Source organism: Macrotis lagotis, chromosome 3 (assembly GCF_037893015.1).
Source record: "Macrotis lagotis isolate mMagLag1 chromosome 3, bilby.v1.9.chrom.fasta, whole genome shotgun sequence".
NCBI classification, from domain to species: domain Eukaryota; kingdom Metazoa; phylum Chordata; class Mammalia; order Peramelemorphia; family Peramelidae; genus Macrotis; species Macrotis lagotis.
In genome coordinates, this window is record NC_133660.1 from 233,161,307 (window position 1) to 233,181,914 (window position 20,608).

General features: G+C 37.6%; 1 protein-coding gene across 5 annotated transcripts in view; it reads left to right on the forward strand.

The window, feature by feature from the left end:
• SERGEF (secretion regulating guanine nucleotide exchange factor) overlaps positions 1–20,608 on the forward strand; it is a 255,800-nt gene that overhangs the window by 53,541 nt on the left and 181,651 nt on the right. Inside the window, exon 10 of one of the 5 annotated variants that reach the window (XM_074230168.1) lies at positions 19,979–20,594. The exons of the other annotated variants lie outside the window; for them this stretch is intronic. Within the exon in view, the coding sequence (XP_074086269.1) occupies positions 19,979–20,062 (84 nt within the window). The 3' untranslated portion in view covers positions 20,063–20,594. Of the gene's footprint in view, positions 1–19,978; positions 20,595–20,608 lie in introns of those variants that run through there. 5 annotated transcript variants of the gene reach the window in all.

Here is a 20,608-nt window from a genome sequence, read left to right on the forward strand (position 1 = left end):
TACATTTACATATCTATATCAATATCTATATTGATATCTATACACATACATTTATTTATTTATTTTTATATTAGAGAAGGAAATGGCTAACCTCATGGACAGTCTTGGCATAATATGTTCCACAGGGTCATGATTAATGTTTGAACAATAATATATAATTTTTGTAATTATATTCTAAAATCTAGTTTGAGATCCTCCTTATGCCTCTTTCCTTCTTGCTTTTTTCTATTGAATCTCCTGATAAGTCCCCACATGAATTTTATTATTTTTTATTAATTCTATAAAGCAGAACAATTTGATTGGTAAAGCAAGACATTTGTAGGATAATGTAGGTAGTTTTATCATTTTTGCTCTACAGGCTTGGTCTGGTCATTAATATTAGATTTTCCTCCAATTATTTTACTTTTTAGTTCTGTAAACATTGCTGCTTGAATGTAAAACTTTTGGTGTATGTATGTATGTATGAGTGTGTCCTGGAATATTTCAGAAATAAAATATCCTGTGTTATTTTAAGGGGAATTTCTCTTCCTAGCCTTTTTTACTTAATTTTGTTAGTAATGTGCAGAAAGTCTAATATTTTTTGTGGATTTATTTTGGATCATGCTACTTAATTGATCTATTCTTTTTTGTTCATTCTCTAGGGTTCCCTAAGTAAATAGTGATTTATCTACAAATAAAAATAATCTTGCCTTCTTTTTGGTTATGCTAATTCCCTTAATTTTCTTTTTTTTTTGTTTTATTACTATAACCAATGTTTCTAACACCATGTCAAATAATAGTGGAGACTGTTAGCATCCTTGCTTCACTTGGTAGGAATTCTTCCATTGTTTCTTCATTACAAAAAATTCTTGCCTTTGGTTTTAGATAGAGATTTTTGATAATATTAAGAAATAACCTCTTTATTCCTATGATTTTTAACATTTTACTATTAATAAATGCTATATTTGTTAAAGATTTTTCTATGTTTTTTGATATAGTCATGAGATTTTTATTTTTTTGTTTGTTTTTAACATGGTTAATAATGCGAATTGTTTTCCTAAAGTTGAATCAGCCTAGGAATATATCCAACATGGTTATGGTGAATAATTTTTCAAGATACTTCTTTAGACTCTTTGGTAATATTTTATTTAATATTTTTTGCATTAATATTCTTGAGTTATGTTTTGTTGTTGCTAAATGTGGGTGAATTGATCATGTAGCAAAAATGAAGGATAACCAATCCTTACAAAGTTGTAGGTCACCTGCATGTTCAATGGATCCTCTTTAGAGGAAATTTATGGAAAAAAGTGGACAAGAAAAGAGTTTACACAGGATGAGAAAGCATGGCTTGATTGAAATTTGTTTTATTAAGGTAATAATTATGGTGGTGAGATATTTAGTTTCAAAATATTGATTAGTGTTATTGGTTTATAGTTTTGTTTCTTTGCTCTTTTTTTTTTTTGGTTTTGCTTATCTCTCTTTGGTTCATATACCAGGACCATATTGATCTTAAGTCCTTTTTCTTTATTTTTGTGAATTTTTATATAGTATCAGAATTATTTGCTCTTTAAATATTGATAGAATTCCCTTGTAACTCCATCTGGACCAGGATTTTATTTTTCATTTGAGATTTCATTTATGTTCTGTTCAATATCTTTTTTTAAGATTCTTTTTTTCTAAGGTTAGATGTTCTATTTCCTATTTGTTAATTTAAGAATTTTATTCTGGGTAAACTTTCATTTTATTTGTTTTCAGATTTGTTAGTATGTAATTTATTCTAAAAATAATAATTTTTATATAATTTTCTTTGTTTTTCATTCAATGCGAATTCAGTCATGCAATTTTGTCTTTGAAATTCATTTTTCTTTTTAAAAATCAAATTAGTTAATGATTTGCTATCTTTGTTGATTTTCAAAATAGTTCTATTTTGTTCTTAGTCATTTTTTCAGTTTTCTTTATTTTTCTTTGGTTTTATACAATTTCTAACTTTTTTGCTTGTTTGGGGAACTATAATTTGCTAAATATCAGTTTTTTAAAGCATATATTTAATTCATTTGTATTCTCTTAATTTTATTAATATACAGAAGTTTAAAAGTATTTTTTCTCTAAGAACTAATTTAACTACATGGCATAAATTTTAGCATATTGTCTCATTGATTCTCTTTAATATAATTATTATGATTTGATCCACTCAATATTTAGCATAACATTCTTTAGTCTCCATTAAAATGTTTCATTTCTCTATATTTCTTTTATTGATTATAATTTTTATTTCATACATTATTGATAATTACAGTGTAGTTTTTATTGCATTATCATTTATAAAGGCTTCATTTAATATTTCTGCCCTTTTGCATTTGTTTATAAATTTTTAATGCCCTATCATGTAATTTTTGTAAAGTCATCATGAAAAAGTGTGCTTCATAAGGGTCCCCTTCAGTAATTGTCAAAGATCCATCTTATCCATATTTGTTCCAACAATTTATTGAGATTCATTATTTCCTTGTTAGATTTGATTAGATCTGATAGAGGCATATCAAAGTCATCTATAATTATTGTTTATTATTTTGCTTTCATTCAAGTCAGTTAACTTTTATTTTAAATTAGATGCTATATAATTTAGTAAATATGCATTTAATAAAGATATTGTTTCATTATCCATGGCATCTTTAAGTGTAATATGGATTTCCTGTTTGTATGTCTTAAAGGTATCTTTTCCTATGTCCAACATTATTGGACTACTACTATTATTTTGGATTCAGTGGACAAATAATAATTTTATCTCCAGTTCCTGATTTTAACTCTGAATGTCTTCTATAAGATTCTACTATATGCTTCAAATTATAGAGGTGACCCTAGGTTCTCAAGAACTTTTTCTTTACTTTTCCATCCTGTTCAACTACTGACCCATCTCTTTCTTCTTCTTTCCTAAACTTGATAGTTATTTATTCTAAATATTTTTACATTAGTTAATAACTTTATACTATCTGATCTCTTCTCAAACTCTTTCAGTCAAGCTTCTGTCTCTAACTATTTTACTGAAACTGCTCTCTCAAAGGTCACCAGTGACTTCCTAATCAAAAGATTCAGTGGTCTTTTATTTAATACTCATTTTTCATGACTTCTCTGTAAGCTTTTGATCTTTTTGAACTACCCTTCCTTCTGAATGCTCTATTTCCCTCATGGTGGTGGTTTTATTTCTTCTCTCTCTAATCTTCTTTATTGCCTTCAATGACCCCTTACCCTCTTGCTGACCTTCTAAGGGGGTGTTCCTTATCATCTGATTTAATTCTCTTCTTCTGCACACTCATTGTCAATTCCTTTCACTTCTATTTTTACATGGGCTGTTTGAAAAACTAATGTTGTACCCAGTCTTGAATGCTCTTCTGAGCTGTAGACGTACATCTCTAAATGCCTACCAGAGACTTCTAACTGAGTTTTCTACTGGTACCTCAGATTCTTATTCAGCATGCATGATACCAAACCCCATATCTTTCTTTCAAAGGATTTGATCCTCCCCAGTAGACTTTACTTTTTCTGTCTATTATACCAGCATTAACTTTGGTTGCCATGTGTGTGTCAACCTGGGATTATCTTTGCACTCTTAACTTCTCACATCTAGCTAATTGTCAACTCTTTTTGATTTAATCTCTACAGCATTTCTTATAGTCATTTTCTTCTCACTGTTCTCATTGCCAGCTAGTACAGACCCTTCATTGCTACCTGCCTAGACTAATACAGTTGCCTCCAAATAGTTATTTCTGCCTTCAGTCTCTCAAATCTAAACTAAGGATCATAAATATAGAGATGGAAGGGACCTTGGAGGCCACTAAGCATAATTCCTATATTTAAAAGATGAGGAAACTGAAGTCCAGAGAGATTAAATGATTTTTCCCATAGTTACTTAGGTAGTAAGTGTTTGAGGATGGATTTGAATCCAGTCCTTTATTCAAGATACTACATTGTTTCTCTCAGTCTGTTTCCAGAAGAATCTTTCTAGTCATATCTCTCCTGTGTTCAGAAACCTTCAGTGGCTTCCCAGTACCCACTGAATGATATCCAAGGTCTGCTGCCATCCTACTTTCCAGCTTTATTTCAAATTCTTCTTCTCTCCATCTTCTATGTTGCAGGCAAATGGAGTAGACATGACTCCTCAAACATATTTACAGATCTTTCCCTTTCTTCATAATGCTCCCTATGCCTGTTGGTTTCTTGCCTAAACTTTAAAGTATTACTGAAAAGTCGCATCATTCAAGAAGACTTCCAAAGGTTTCCTATAGTTAAAATAACCTTCCTCCTCAAATTAGGAGACAGCCCTGACCCCAAGGTACCTATTTTCTCCTTGTCTGTAAACAGACAAGTAAATACAATACTATTCAAGGAGGAAGGGGAGAGGGAAGATCACTATTGGGAAGAATAAAATAGACCTATCTTCAGTCAGTGTATAGTGGTTTAAATCAGCTCTGTTAGCTTGAGTAGAGAGAAAGGTAATTTCTTTATTCAGAATCACTAGGTCACACTAGCAGAGGAGCACGTCTGGCCCCTTTGTGTTTCATGATGTTATTTCTGAAAGAAAACTAGCACTTGAATATTGTGTAAAGAAGCCATTAATGAGCCTGGCAGTTTCCAGGACTGCCATCTCTTAGAGTCTTCAGATAGATTGTGGTTTACTGAATGACCTTGCTATATTTAACACATTGTTCATTTTAAGTTTGTCTTAAGACCATGGGATTTCAGTGCCCCAAATAACAAGGAAATCTGCCACCAGTAATCAGCTGAGTCCGGGGGGATTCAAGATTTCATACAACTAAAGTTTCCCTTATACTCTGTGATGAGTAATCAGTAATTTTAGGTTTCTTGGTAAGAAGCAAGTTTGTCAGAGACCAGGTGCCCCCAGAAAAAAGAAGAACCATTGGTTGATAGCAATCAGCCTTTTTGAGAAGTTCACCAGAGCTGTGTGGTGACTTTCACTTAGAGGTCATAGGAAAGTAAGTTGATTTAAAGTCCTAGGGAGCTGTTTAGAGAATTCAGCAGGATTTTTTGAATAGCCTGGGACATCTGTGCTACAAGAGAGGGAGAAAAACAGCCTAAAAATAAACACAAAGCATCCAGTGGGTCTAGAATCAGAGAATTTCAAACAAGAAGGGATCTCATCCAACCTGTACAGAAACCAGGACTCCTTCTATGTCATGTCCCACCTCCAAGTGGTCTTTTAACCTCTACTTAAAAACATCCAGTGATGAAGAGCCCATTACCTCCTGTGGTAGCCTCTTCCACTTTAGGTTTGCTCTAATTGCTACAAATTTTTCCCTTATTTTTAGCAGAAAATTTCCTCTCTGTCACTTCTTCCTGTTGTTCCTATTTTTGCTCTCTGGGGCCAGACATAGCAAGTCTAATTCCTTTTCTTATGATAACCCTGTAAATGCTTCAAGATAGTGATCATATCTCACTCATTGCCCCCTCTAAACCACATTTCTTCTATAGGCTGGGCACCATCCATAGTCACCTTTCTTCAATAACTCTCGAGGGCATGCCAGTGGAATATTAATATTTCCAGAAGAGGTTCAACAAGGAAGGGGAAAGCTAGGTTCTGCTGTACAAAGCTTATGACTATCTGAGTTAATCATGGAATCATAGAGTTATATCTGGAAGGGATCTCAGAGGTCATCGATTTCTACCCCTTCATGTACAGATAAAGAAATCAAGACCCAAAGAGATAACTTGCTCAAGGTCACACAGATGATCAGTAGCACAGTCTGGGATCAAATTTGGTTTCTAATGTGCCAAATTCATTGCCTTTACCATTATGCCATAATGTTGTGATTTCTTATTCTTCTTACCCCATTACAAAATTTCTTCTTAGGAACAGCAATTGTTAAAAAATCATATTTGATGGAATTTGTGAAGGGAATTTATACAGACTTTGTTGTTTTTGTTCTTTCTTGTTTTTGCAAGGCATTGGAGCTAAGTGACTTGCCCAAGGTCATATAGCTTGGAGACATATAGGAAACAGCCCTGACTTCAAGGTACCTATTTTCTCCTTGTCTATATACACTTCTTTGTGTCCAAGGTCAGATTTGAATTCAGGTCCTCCTGATTCCAGGGCTGGTGCTCTATCTACTGTACTACTTAGCTACCCCATACAGACTTTAAACTATCTTCTTGGCTTTTTCAGTTCTTTTTATGCAAGGACAAGATAATTGCACTCATTGATTATCAAGGTTTCTGAGATTAATTCTAAACTTTATTTTCACCCTTTCTCTCATTCTCATTGTTTCTTGAAGTCTAGAACTCAAGTCATCACTTTAGCAATAAAAGATGACCCCTTTTTGGTTCATGAACTTGTGGTCTCAAGGAAGGGGAATCACTACTAGATTATGAACCATAACTAGGGTTGAGGAATAAACTTCTTCCCATTGCACCGAAATTTACAGGGGTTTCTAACAACTCTTTAAGGGTTTTTTTGTTTTTGATTTTAGTAGCATATAACAACTGAACTTAGAAACAAGCTTAGAAAATTATCATGAATAAGTTTTTATTTTAGGAAGTATTTAGCTGGTGGCTTCTTCCCCCCATTATTCTTCAGATGAATTTATTCTCAGTCCAGTCTCACAGTGTCTCTATACTCCCCTGCTCTTCAGCCTCTCCAGCTGTGATCTATGTCCTGAGATCTCTGACATTCCCCCCAAGAGAATTGAGGGATCATGTTTCATGCTATTAACAATAGGTGAAAATGTTTCTAGTTATCACCCTAGACTACTTTAATTATCCTGCCTTGAGGAAGTCATGTGGGCAGTGCCAACAATTCCATCTGGATTTGATGCACCAAAAGACATTGCCCATAAGCATCGCTGTGAACTAGGTGGGTAAGACTGTGAAAGTATATCCAGGATTGCTAAAGCTAACCCACTATGTGAGAATGGATATCTCCTAGAAGGTGTTGAGACCAGAGCAAGGATAGGTTTAGGAGGCATTATGCTGGAGGAAGATGATAAAGCCATAATAATAACATGATGTATTGATGTCCAGGGAAGCTAGGTGGCACAGTGGGAGAACAGGCCCAGAGTCAGGAAGACTCAAGTACCTGAGTTCAAATCTGGCCTCAAACACTTCCTAGTCATTTAATCTTGTTTGCCTCAGTTCCTTCATCTGCAAAATGAGCTGGAGCAAACCTTTATGCTATCTTTGCTAAGAAAACCCCAAATGGGGTCATGAAGAGTCATGCATGACAGCAAAAGTAATGATGTCTACATTGTATCCCTTTTGCCTAATAATGTACCTTTTCCCCATTCTAAGTCCTCCGTATTCTTTAGATGCAGCAGATTTCTTTGATTTATTTAGGGATTTCATCATTAGATATTCTGTAGAGCAGAATAGAACCAGCAGGTTTCTGACATAACTTCTCAGGCAGTAACTTCTTTGGGAAATTCCATATTGGTCAGTTGTCCTGAATTTCTGCTCTGGCTGGCAATAGCTAATAGTGTATAAGTAGAGTGAAACATCATGGAATCATAGAGGAAGAGTGAGAGTGCCATTTCACTCAATTTCTTTCTTTTACAAATAAGGAATTGAAGCTGGGAGATCAAGAAGCAACTTTTCCATGGTCATGGAGGTAATAAGTGTCAGAGGTAGGATTTGAATCCAGATCTTCTGTTTTCATAGCTAGTATTTGTATTAAAACAAACTCTACTATATTCTTTCCCAGGAGCTTTTGTTCTTGATATATATATATATTCAGGTGAATATCATGAATATAAAAGAGATATGCCCTTTGAATTGGAGGAGACCTTAGAGATAATCCAGTCTAACTCCTCATTTTATAGATATGAAAACTGAGGCCCAGAGAATTTTCGTGACTTATCCCAGCCACAAAAGTAGTTAGTGACAGAGCTGGCTGATTAGCTAGGAAAAGCACTTGTACTGATGGCAAGTTCTACAGAGCATGATCCAATGCCTTTTTTCATGTGATAGTTTCTTATATAGAATTCAATAGATATTTGCCGAGTGCTTACCATGTCTGAGCATTGGGCTAAGGATAGGTTCCTACCCTCAAGAAGCTTGCATTCTAAAGGGGCACTGAGACTTGAATACAGATAACTATAATACAAGCCATTTGGGGTAATTGCAGTAAAAAGGTTGAAAAAAAAATTCAGTTCCACATTCTTATTCATTAATGGGGGGAGATGTATGCGACTCTTTGGTATTTTAGTGGGTTGCAGGCCCAATGAGTCAACAATGTAACGTGGCAGCAATAAAGCTAAAGTATTTTAGATTGCATTAATTAAGGAAGGGTCCAAAATGAGAAAAGTTTTAGCCCTTTCCTCTGTATTGGTCCAGAACACATCTGGAGAATGGTTTTTAGTCTTAGGCACCACATTTTAGGAATTATATTGATAAGAATGAAATGGAAGGGGAAGTGGACAATCAAGATGGTGACTGGGGTAGAAATGATGATATGTAGGGATTGATTGAAGAAAATGAAGCCTTTTAGTGAGGACATGATAGATATCTTCAGATATCTGAAGAGTGTCATTTGGAAGAAGAGTTAGCTGTACTCTACAAGGTCCCAGAAAAATAGAAATAGGAACAATGGGTGGAAACAACAAAGAGGAAGGATTAGAATCAGAGAGGAAAAGCCTCTAACAGCACAATGAGTCCAAAAGTGGAAGGGACTGACTCAAGAGGGAGTTATTTCCATTAATGGAAGCAAGACATTCCTGCCCAGGGAGAGGTTGGATTAATTTATTTCTGAGACTTTGTAATGTATAAAGAATAGGAATAAAAGAGATTAAAAGAGGGAGAAAATACTTCTGAGACATTTCACCTCAAAAAATGGCTACCAAAGGATTAGAATAAATGGTGTGGGGGTGGCTAGGTGGTGCATTGGATAGAGCACCACCTCTGGAGTCAGGAGTACCTGAGTTCAAATCCAGCCTCAGACACTTAATACTTACCTAGCTGTGTGGCCTTGGGCAAGCCACTTAACCCCATTTGTCTTGCAAAAACCTCAAAAAAAAAAGAATAAATCATGTGGGTTGGTCAGGATTGTTTTGGGTTTTTTTGGTCAAGATGTTTTTAGAAATATCATGGTCAGAATTCTTCTTCAATATTTTCTAGAATATCACTAATTACAAACTTCTCTCTTCTTGATCTATTTCCCAAATATATCCTATTTATTTACAGGACCTCTCAATGCTTTTCCAGGTTTGTAATTTTTGAGGTTCTTTTTAACCTTTCAATTGTACCCTTTGCCATCTTATCCTCTAACATGCCAATTCTGCTTAGCTTTTTTCCCCCCTCATGTTTTCTATGCTGATTTCCAAAATTCTGTCATCATCTTGTCCCAAGATTCCTTGGCTGCAGAAAGTCAAAATGAAAATAACAGGCAAAGATGAGAATTTAAAATAACCCATAAAGGTCTGATGAGAGAAATGGTGTGAATATGAAGTCTGAAGTGTACAGTAAATTTGGCCAACCATCTGTGAAAAACCTATAAGTGAAAGGTGCTGTGTCCCACCCCCTAAATGTGGATGGTTTCCAAGGCTCTGAGTCCACTTTTCTCACTGAACTCTCTCAATGATTTTTATCAGTTACCATGGGCTCAAGAATTAGCTGTATGCACATGTGCATAGCAAATATATAAACTCAGCCCTCATCTAGCTCCTGAGCTCTAGTCCCATTTTGCCAACTATCTATTAGATATCTCAATCTGCATATACTGTAGACTTCTCAAACTCAACTTGACCAAAATAGAATGCATTACTTTCTTCCCTTTAGATATTTACGTTCTAGTCACCCAGTTTTATAACCTTAGCATTTTCCTTTACTGTTTCTCTCTTCCTAAACTCTAATGTCCTATTCATTTCCCAGTCTTGGTGCTTCTACCACTACCAAATCTCTTACATCCATTATCTTCTTTTGGGTTCTCCTTTTCTCTTACCTAGACTGTTGTAACACCTTCTAATTGGACTTAGGTCCTAATTGGCTTCTAGTCTCTTGATTTTTCTAATCTTTCTTCCACACCATTGCAGAAATAGTTTTCATAAATCACAAATCTGACTAAGCCACCACCTCGCTCAAGGATGACTTCAGCAGTTATATGTTGCCTCAAAGATATAGTACAGAATTCTAAACTTGGTGTTAATGTTCATCTTAGTCTGATTCCAATTTTATCTTTCTAGGTGTGTTACATATTACTTTGCACCATACATTCAATGTTCTAGTCAAAGTGATCTGTTTTTTATTCTCCAAACCTAGAACTCCATCTTCCATTCCTGTGTCTTTGTATATGTCTGGAAAGCACTCTTCCTTACCTCCTTTTCAGGACTGAATCCATGCCCCCATCTCTTTTCCTTCTCTCCTTAATTATTAGTTGTCCTTCTCTGCCTAACTATGTAGATCCTGTGTAACCTAACTGGTCTATGTGATATAGCCCTCACCCCCCCAGCTCAACAAGAATATAAGCTCCTTGAGGGTAGAGACTTTTTTTTTTGGCATTACTTTTGTATCTCCAGCACCTAATGGAGTGATTTGCCCATAGCAAGTGCTTAATAAATACTTACTTGATTGGATTAGGTTCATGCTCTTAGGTTTTCTCATATTACAGAATTAAGAATTAAAAAGAAAGTATTATTCCTCTTTTCTGCAGTGGAAAGAATACTCAGATAATGAGTCCAAATTTCAACTCTATACTAACTTTGTGACTTTCCATAAGAGTGCTAGATCATAGAGCCTGGATTCAATTCCTACATTTTGCTCATTGTGACTTTGGGTAAAACATTTAATCTTTTTTGTCCTGTATCTTCATCTATAAAATGAAGTGAATTGAATTAGATGAGTTCCAAGTTTCCTTCCCTTTCTAAACCTAAAATTCGAAGTCCTTTCACTTTCCTGGGACTCAGTTTTCTCATTTTTAAGATGAGGGAGTTGGACAAGATGAGGTTCCTTCCAGCTCTAAGTCTGTGATCCTATGATTTCCCTTGAGATTCAGTGACTTTGCCCAAGGACAATTGGCAAATTAGTGGTGAAACCACTGGAATAAATATATAATGAAGAGGTGACTCTATGACAGGACAGAGCTACGTGGTAAATGTATAAATACCAGATAAGATGAAGTGTTTCTATCTGGGGAGTCATGGGGGGTGATGGCAGTAGTGGTGGTAATGACCCATCTCCAGCATTTAAAAAGTGACTATATGAAATAAACTCCCAATAATAAATAAATAAATAAGCGTAGATTTCCATTGATGTCACAGGGGCACTGTGGGCAAGGATAGAAGAAACCAGAGTGATCTTTTCAGGGACAGAAGATGTTGTGGCAATTGATTATGAAGATTATTGCTATTCAGTTGAATGATAAAGGTAGAGAAAGGACAAAATAGACTGGAAGAGGAAATGAAAACTCATCAAAATTTCAGTTCTAGTTTACTCTGATATGTCTCTCATTCACCCTTCTATAAAAGGAAAACTACCTGGATTTCTTTATTTTTTTTTTTTTTTAATTTTAGAAAGGTTTTATTTATTTTGGGTTTTACAATTCCCCCCCAATCTTGCTTCCTTCCTCCCCCCCCACAGAAGGCAGTTTGTTAGTCTTTATGTCATTCCCATAGTATACATGAATGTGATGAGAAAGAAATCATATCCTTAAGGAAGAAACATATGAGACATAGCAAAATTACATAATAAGGTAACATTTTTTTTAACAAATTAAAAGTAATAGTCTTTGGTCTTTGTTCAAACTCCACAATTCTTTCTCAGGATGCAGATGGCATTCTCCATCACAGATATTTCCAAATTGTGCCTGATTGCTGCCCTGTCAGTATGAGAAAGTCCATTAAGATTGATCATCACTCCCATGTTGCTGTTAGGGTGTGCAATGTTCTTCTGGTTCCTGGGCTTATTTTTTAAAAAACTATTAAGTCTCTTTTTTATGTCTCTGTAATTTCCTAATGACTCCTCTCCCCCATCTCTCAATAGAACCCTTCATTTTAACATGTGTGTGTGTGTGTGTGTGTGTGTGTGTGTGTATACACACATACGTATGTGTATATATAAACAAACATATATATATACATATATATATATGTATATATATATATATACATATATATATATATTCAAGCAGAACAAATCAACACACTGGTCATGTCCTAAAATGTGCATCTTATTCTACATCTAGAGTCCATCACTTGGGTAGGGAAGCACTCTTTTCCATTCCTCTTCTGAAGTCACTGTCTGCATTGATCAGACTTCTGAAGTCCTTTAGTATTATTTTTCTTTATACCATCATAGTTCAGAATCTATAGGATAATAAATGGGACAGCTGGAAGGGACCTTAGAAGTCTTGACCAGGTGTGGAAATCGTTCTCTTGGTTTTGCTTGCTTCACCCTCCATTTGTTCATACAAGTCTTCTAAGTTTCTCTGAATTCTTTAGAATGTATTCTTTCTAATGGTCCAACAATACAATGAGGAATTGGCCAGTGGGTCAAAACACACTCCTTGTTCTCAAAAATCTTAGTCTAATGGGGAGGGAGGATGGAGAGATAATATACAGACAAGATATACTATGAACAAAGAAGATACAGACAAGATAAATTGGACGTGGTCTCACTAAGGTTAGGGAGACCTGGGAAAGACTTCTTGCAGAAAACGGGATTCAGCTTAGACTTGGAGGAAACTAAGAGAGTTAGAGGTGGGGATGAGAAGGGAGGGAGTCCCTGATAGGGAGGATTGGGATGGAGTGCTGTGTGCGAGGAATAGCAAGGAATTCAGTGTCACTGTATCGCAGAATCCATAGAGTATGTAAAGAGTAAACAGTTTAATAAAAGTAAGTCAGTAAACAGTCATTTTATTGTACCTTTTGTGCCATTTCCAGTGATTCTAGGTAGAATTGTACTGAATGTTTCATTTTTACCATTACTGCATTTTTTATCACCACCTGCCAGTATTTACTAAGTACTCAGTGTGCTGGGAACTCCAAGATTGCGTGGTAAAAAATAGAAAGGACATAAAATCCCTACCTTAATGATGTCCAAAGGTAATGTGGTTGAGTACATGAATTTAAGAGGGGTGAGTTTATATGTCTCAGGGACAGGGGAAAGACCTCAATCCAAATACCATTACTGATATTTTCTAGTTCCATTTTATGATCACTTTACTTAACCTTAAGCCTCAGTTTCCTCATATATGATCCAATACTGTCTCTAGTACTTTTTTTACCTTATAGGGTTGTTGTGAAGTTCAAGTGGGAGACATAATTAAAGTATTTTGCAGACTTTAAATATCTTCTAAATACGCATATTATGTAGTAGCTGGTATACTGTAGATTTAACTTTAGAAATGTTTTGGTTAGGCAAGGGTGAGATTGGAGAGCCATGTAGAATTATGTGCTGATGGAATTAGGTTTAAATGTGAGTCCATCTGTTTAGTGGAAGAGAAGTCCTTGGGCAGGTGACCATTAAAGGTTGTGGGATAGAATTTGGTGGGTGAGATCAATCATTTAATCAATATTAACTGAGTGTGTGTCAGCCACTATCCTAGTTTATGAAGGTCAGGTTGTGAAGGGCTTTTAAGGCCAAACAGAGGAATTCGTGTTTGAATCTAGAGGTCACAGAGTGTCACTGGAGTTTATTGAAAAGGGTTAGAAAATCACTTTGGTATTTATGTACAAGTTGAACTAGTTAGAGAAGGGAGCTCAATTAAAATGCTATTTCAGTGACTTAAGCCAGAAGTGATGAGGACCTGATCTAGGTAGAGCCCAGTGAATGGTGAGAAGCTGTTGTGGTGGGAGCAATGACAAGATCTGATATCCGATTGGCTTTCAGTTCAGACTTTTGAGGGAAAGGAAGAACCAGAAACCCTAGGCAGAGGATTGTGAACAAGGGTTAGATTTGATGGGTTGGATCCAAGCAATAAAAGATAGGTATAAGAGAGGAGCTGAGAAGACTGACCAGCTCCTCTGAAGACCATGGTCCATGCTTAGACTTCACATAATTCTCCTAGCTCTTCTATAGAATCATATAAAGAAGAGCAGGACATTAGGGAGGTGATACCATGACAAGCATATGAACTGGATTTGAGTGAGGGGGCTGTGCTAAGTCACCAGCCTCCCTTTCTCTTCCAGAGCCATCTGGGTCCAGTGGCCAGATATGAGTCAGGATGCCTGGAGATAGTCCTGGATATGAGGCAGACAGGGTAAGTGACTTGCCCAAAGTCACACAGCTAGTGAGTGGCCAGTGTCCAAGTCTGGATTCAAACTCTTGACTTCCTGAATCCAAGACCAGTACTGTATCCACTACACCACCTAGCTTCCCTATAGAATTATATACTCAGAAGTGGAGGGACTTAAGAGGGTCAACTGGCACAGCCTCCTTATTTTGCAGGTGACCTTTGCAGAAACTAAGGTGGACAAAAGTGAAATGACTTGCCCAGGGTCACCTAGCTAGTAAATATCTGAAACTGAATTTGAATTCAGGTCTTCCTAACTCCAAGTCCAGTGCTCTCTTCACTGTGCTACCTAGTTGTGGGTATAGGAGAGAACTAAGACCAGAGAGGTGAAGTCTGAGATCACATGATTTTAAGAGGCAGAGCTGAGATTTGCACCCAGATTCTTACAAGTCCAAGGTCTTTCCACAACATCATGCTGAGGTGCTATAGTTTAACTATGGATTCTTGAGGGGGAGGTGTTGTACCTGACTTAGTGAGAAGGTAGTAACGGAGCCATCATGCTTCATATTCAACATGGACTTCATGGACTTCTTCAAAGATTCCATTGTTGCCAGCTTAGGACACCTCACCCACTGGATCTGCTGTTTCCAACCTTCAATTCTGAATAACAGCTGACATTGTACTCTTCTTGTACCTTTCTACACCATTGTTCTTTTTGGAGTTTTTATCTCATTCTACATAGCAGTAGCTCTAAGCCTTTTTGTCTTTCCTCCAGGTCCTACGCACACTCACACCTTTTACTTAGAGCAATGACCCAATCTCTGGCTTTACTTAGAAGATGGAGACCATTTGCTCTGAACTTCCTTAACTTTCTTCCTCAACCCTGTTCACTCAACTTAATTTGCCATTGTCCTCTTACTTCTTGTCTGCCTCAGAAGGGCCTACCCTTGCTTTAGACTAAGGTACCTGTGTTGGTGTCACATTCCTTTCTAGTGACTCATATTGATATAGTACTTTAAGGTTTGCAAAAGAATTTCATATGTCATGATATTGAATCTTTACAACAACTCTGAGGTAGGTGTTATTATCATTCTCATTTTACATTTGAGGAAACCAAGGCAGATAGAAGTTAACTGTTTTACCCAGGGTTTGAATCAGGTCTTTCTAACTCAGAGTCCCAGATCCTATATACTTATCCCTCTTAAGGGTTTCCTTTATCTGGTCCCTTCCTGCATCCCCCAGAATCAAACTCTGGCAGTGATGCACTTTTTTGGTGTATGATCATCCTCTTCCTCTTGACTGACTGCTTCCCATCTGCTTTCAAACACATTCTCATCTTTACTGGATTAAACAATCCTTCCTTGGTTGCTTCATATCCCTCCAGGTGCCACCCCATTTCTCTTTCTGATATCTGACAGATCCATACCAAACCTCTTGAAGAATTTATATGCTCTCACCATCACAGTGCTCTCACTGTCCTGCTTCTCAACTTCTTGTCATTTGATTTCCACTCCTAAGTGTTAAAATTGCTTTCCCCAAGGCCACCAATGGCTTTTCAAATCAACAAATCCAATGACCTTTTCTCAGTCCTCATCTTTCTAGGCCTCTGCAGTCTTTGGCACTGTTTACCATGTTCACCCCCTGGATACTTTCTCCTCCTGACTGCAGTCTTTCTTCCAGTGGCATCCAAGTTCACCTAGTCTCCCATGTGCCAAAACTTGGTGTTATTTTTGACTCTTCTGTCTCCTTTCTCTCTCATATTGAGTCCTGTGTATTCTACCTCCACAAAAGCTTTAATATCCCCTCCTCCTCTCTATTACCACTGCCACCACCTAGTATAGGCCCTCATTACCACCCACCTGGACTATTTTAATAGCCTCCTAACTGGATTTTCCGCCTCCACTCTCTCCCCCTCCAATCCATTCTTCGAATCGCTTCCAGATTTATCTTCCTTATACAGAAATGTGGTCATGTCAGCCTTTGCTCAAAACCTTTCAATGGTTTCTTATTGCCTAACAAGTAAATTAGAAAATAGTAATAAGAGCCGACAGGCAGTAGAGCACAGGGATGGAGAACCTAATTGGAAGTCAGGAAGACCTAAATTCTAGGTCTGCCTTTGACATTTCCAGGTTCTGTGACCTTGGAGATAACACTTAATCTCTCACTGCCCAGGAGACTTTCTAAGAGTAAAAGTTTCAAGAGTTGCTGGTCTGTGTTCTTCCATGGTGCTGCCTACTGGGGACTCAATACTAAGGAAATCCTAGATCTAGAATAACAATAATAATAAAGATGGCAATTATATTAGCTTACATTTCTACAGTTCTTTAAGATTTACAAAATGCTTTTCTCACACTATCTGGAGCAGGTAGTGAAAGTATTATTACTATCTTTGTTAGATGAGAAATCGGCAGCTTAGTGGGATCCATGGTCCCATGACTAGTGATGGAGTTGACCTTCAAACCTAGGTTGCTAGTTTCCAATTGCAGCATTTTGTTTGTTTGCTGTTTTGTTTTCCTACTCTATTACTGTTTCTTAGTTTGGCATTCCCAACCTTCTGTGAGCTGGATGGGACCACTGTACTTCCTAAACCTGATCTCATCCTATTCCCCACTACATAGTCTCTAAAGGAACTTCCTATTTGACTGGTTGTGCCTAGATTCAGGATAGGTAAAGAGTTTTTGGGTCAACAAACCAAGACTGATGGGGAAAATGTTTTGTAAGAAAAGTCATTATTACTTGGATGATGATTAGCCTCAGAGTGCATAAGAGGTAAACTTGACATAGATAGCTTCTGTGAATGTCACTGAATGATGAGAATGATCCCCAAGTCCCTGCAATGTGTAAGTATGGTCATACATGGGCAAGGTTTCAGTTCTACCATCTCTCCTGTTTTCTCACCACATCTTCAATTTCTCTCATTGGACCCTTGGGTCATCTGGCTCTAATTAGTGACCTTTTGTCTTATCTTTCAGAGGAGCAGGTTACCACCCCATTTTCACACCAAACAACAACATGTATTACCCTCCCTGCCTTTCCACTTCCTCTTTATGTCTTTCCTCATTAGAAAGTAAGCTATTTGCAGATACTATCTTGCTTGCTTGTATTTATTTATATTTCTATCACAGTGCTTGGCTTAGTAAGTTCTTAATAAATGCTCCATCCATCCAATTATCTGATTAAGTTGATTTTTATTTGCAAGGCAATGGGGTTTAGTGACTTGCCCTAGGTCACATAGCTAGGTAATGTGTCTGAGGTTGGATTTGAACTCAGGTTCTCTCGACTCCAGGGCAGGTCCTCTGTCCACTGCACCACCTGGCTACCTCCCCATCCAACTATCTGTTCTATATGTCTACCTATCCATCCTTCCATTCATCCATCCATTCATCCATCCATCCATCCATCCATCCATCCATCCATCCATCTGCCTACTTACCTTCCTGCCCACCTATCAATCTTCCTTTGACCTTAGGTCTGTGACTTGATGGAATAACATTGAAAGAAGACCTTCCTTTACTAGTTCTGAGGTTTGCATTTTGGTGACTACCATACCCGCTACTTTAAGTTCATATCCCAACCACTGCATGAGACACTGGAGACATCTTTGTGCTCTCCATGATTCAAGAAAATGCTGAATATTGTATTCTTTCTATCCACCTACAATTAGGAGGTGGAGGACACAGCTTAGGGTTGAGGTGACCTTGTGATGACAAAGGTGGATGGATCAGATAAAATGGAGATGAAATGGAGCCACCAGGCCATGGAATCTAACACCTAAGGGATTAGGAAAGGACCTAATTCTGTTTGTGAGTTTCTGGGGAAGTCTGCTGATGTAGAGGTTTGGGACCTGACCAGACTCTGTCCCCTATGATGGAGGTCTCCTTGGGGGTATGATGGAAGTTGGGCAGGTTTGACCAAGGGTAGGATGTACTCTGTGTCAGTTAGAAGACAAAGCACCATAAGTCTTTTTACTTTTTGTTCCTATGCCCATTTATTAGAAAGGCTTTTCTGGGATTTCAGCTTTTTCCTCTGCAATTAACACCTTTAATTAAAAATAAAACAAATGGTTCACTCTGTTCCCTTCCTTTCACCTTCCAAACTTCCCTGTGCATTTTTTTTTGGGGAGGTGATGTCTCTCAATGTCATATCTATTGGGGGATGGGTCTGAATATCAGCTGCAAATTGGAAGAGGGGAATTGATGCCACCCTTACCAGAGAGGTTTCCTGGAAGAGTGTGGCAGTCCAAAATAGAACATTATCAGCTGCTTGATGGGCAGCCTCCCACAGAGCCAATAATTTGATCCAGAGGCTCTCCTACCTCCCCTTTGTACAAATGAAAGACTTTCTATCTGGCTACTCTACTTTGGTTTCCTTTGTGGCTCTGTGGACCCTGGCCAAAGTGACTCCCCAGCTCTACCGGGATTACTCTCTTCTTCCTTGTTGAGCCTTTGTCTGTGTTTCATTAGTCAGGGGCCACACACTGTATAAATGCAGTGAAGTTTCACCTCAGTTTCTGGGAAGTCAAACTCCCAAATTAATTCATTGTTGTTCATGTTGCTCCTACCTCATTGCTTCATTGTCCTGTGGTGTGCTCCCAGAATTAGGAGTAGGGAGCCTTGGGGGAGGTAGGAGGTGTTTGTATATATATTTTTGTTTTCTGGTTCTATCTAGAAGAGGGCAGATTCACAGAAGATGAGCATTGGATAGGACCTTGGTGGTTATCAAGACCTGGGTTCAAATACCACCTCTGAAACTTACTAGCTGTGTAACCTTGGACAGATCATATAAATTCTCTGAGCCTCTATTTCTTCAACTGTAAATTCAGTGGGTTGGATCAGATTGCCTCTAAGGTCCCTTCAAACTGTGATAAAACTATGATCTTAGATTCAGTGACCTCCTAGGAGAAATAATCTCTTTCTCCAATTGACTTTCCCTTTTTCCCACTCCTGTTAATACCATCAGGTTGTCTGGGAGCCAATGAAGGAACATTGCGACTCTGTTGCCTGGCTCCTTGCATTAAACATAAGAGATTCTTTGTAAATATTTGTCTAATTGAATTAAATCTTCTAGCGGTCTGGACAACAGTGCTAGGAAGAACAAATGGGAACAGAGTAGGGTGAGGAGACAGATTTCAATTAGAGCCGTCCTTGAGTAATGGTTGACTTACTGCTCCTCCCATGGTAGCTCATTTAACAGGGGCTATGGACCCCTTGGGGCTGTTTTTTTTTTTTTTTAATAGAGGAGACCCTGTTGGGTCTGGCTTATATGCAAAACCCTCTAAACTTCCTTCCAACTTGAATATTCCTAGGATTCTGGTCCTTTTTTTTTATAAGATATGTTTTTATAGGTTTTGAAAGTAGATGATTTCCCCCTACCCCTTCTACACCTTTGCTTTCTTTCCTCTTCTCCCCTCATCCTGAATGGATGAATCAATGCAGGGCAGAGCAACCTCAGAACAAATTTAGGTCCTGAGGATAGGGTCAGAATCCCAGAGTAGAAATAAGCATAGACCAAGTTTATATGGGTGGTGGCAAGTTATTTTATTTTATTTTTATAACCTCTGGTCTGATAGCAAAAATTTTAGTAGCTTGTATGATGGAAATAAGGACCTTCCAGGGCAAATGCATCCAAGACCAGGAAGGGCCCAGCAAGTCCTTGCTACTAAGGAGGGCACTGATGGAAATATTGACTTGTGGCTCCATTTTGCATCTCAATCCCTATCTAGCTATCTTGAAATATAGACCATGAATGGGTAGTAAAACCATTTTGGTTTAGCTTGGTTCTACTATTATAAAGCATTTCAAGATCTGACTCTTTTCAAATATTCCATTCCAGGGTTGTGGGAAATCTGGGACACTATTACATTGTTGGTGGAGCTGTGAACTCATCCAACCTTTCTGGAGAGAAATTTGGAATTAAGCCCAAAGGGCAACAAAAATGTGCATACCCTTTGATCCAGCAATACCACTACTGGGTCTATACCCTGAAGAGATGATGAAAAAGGGTAAAAACATCACTTGTACAAAAATATTCATAGCAGCCCTGTTTGTGGTGGCAAAGAATTGGAAACCAAGTACATGTCCTTCAATTGGGGAATGGCTTAGCAAACTGTGGTATATGCATGTCATGGAACACTTGTTCTATTAGAAACCAGGAGGGATGGGAATTCAGGGAAGCCTGGAGGGATTTGCATGAACTGATGTTAAGTGAGATGAGCAGAACCAGAAACACACTGTACACCCTAACAACAACATGGGGGTGATGATCAATCTTGATGGACTCACTCATTCCATCAGTGCAACAATCAGGGACAATTTGGGGCTGTCTGCAATGGAGAATACCATCTGTAGCCAGAGAAAGAACTGTGGAATTGTACCAAGGACTATTACTTTAAATTTAGAAAAAAAAAAAACCCTTGATATCTTATTGTCTGATCCTGCTATCTCTTATACTTTTTGTTTCTTC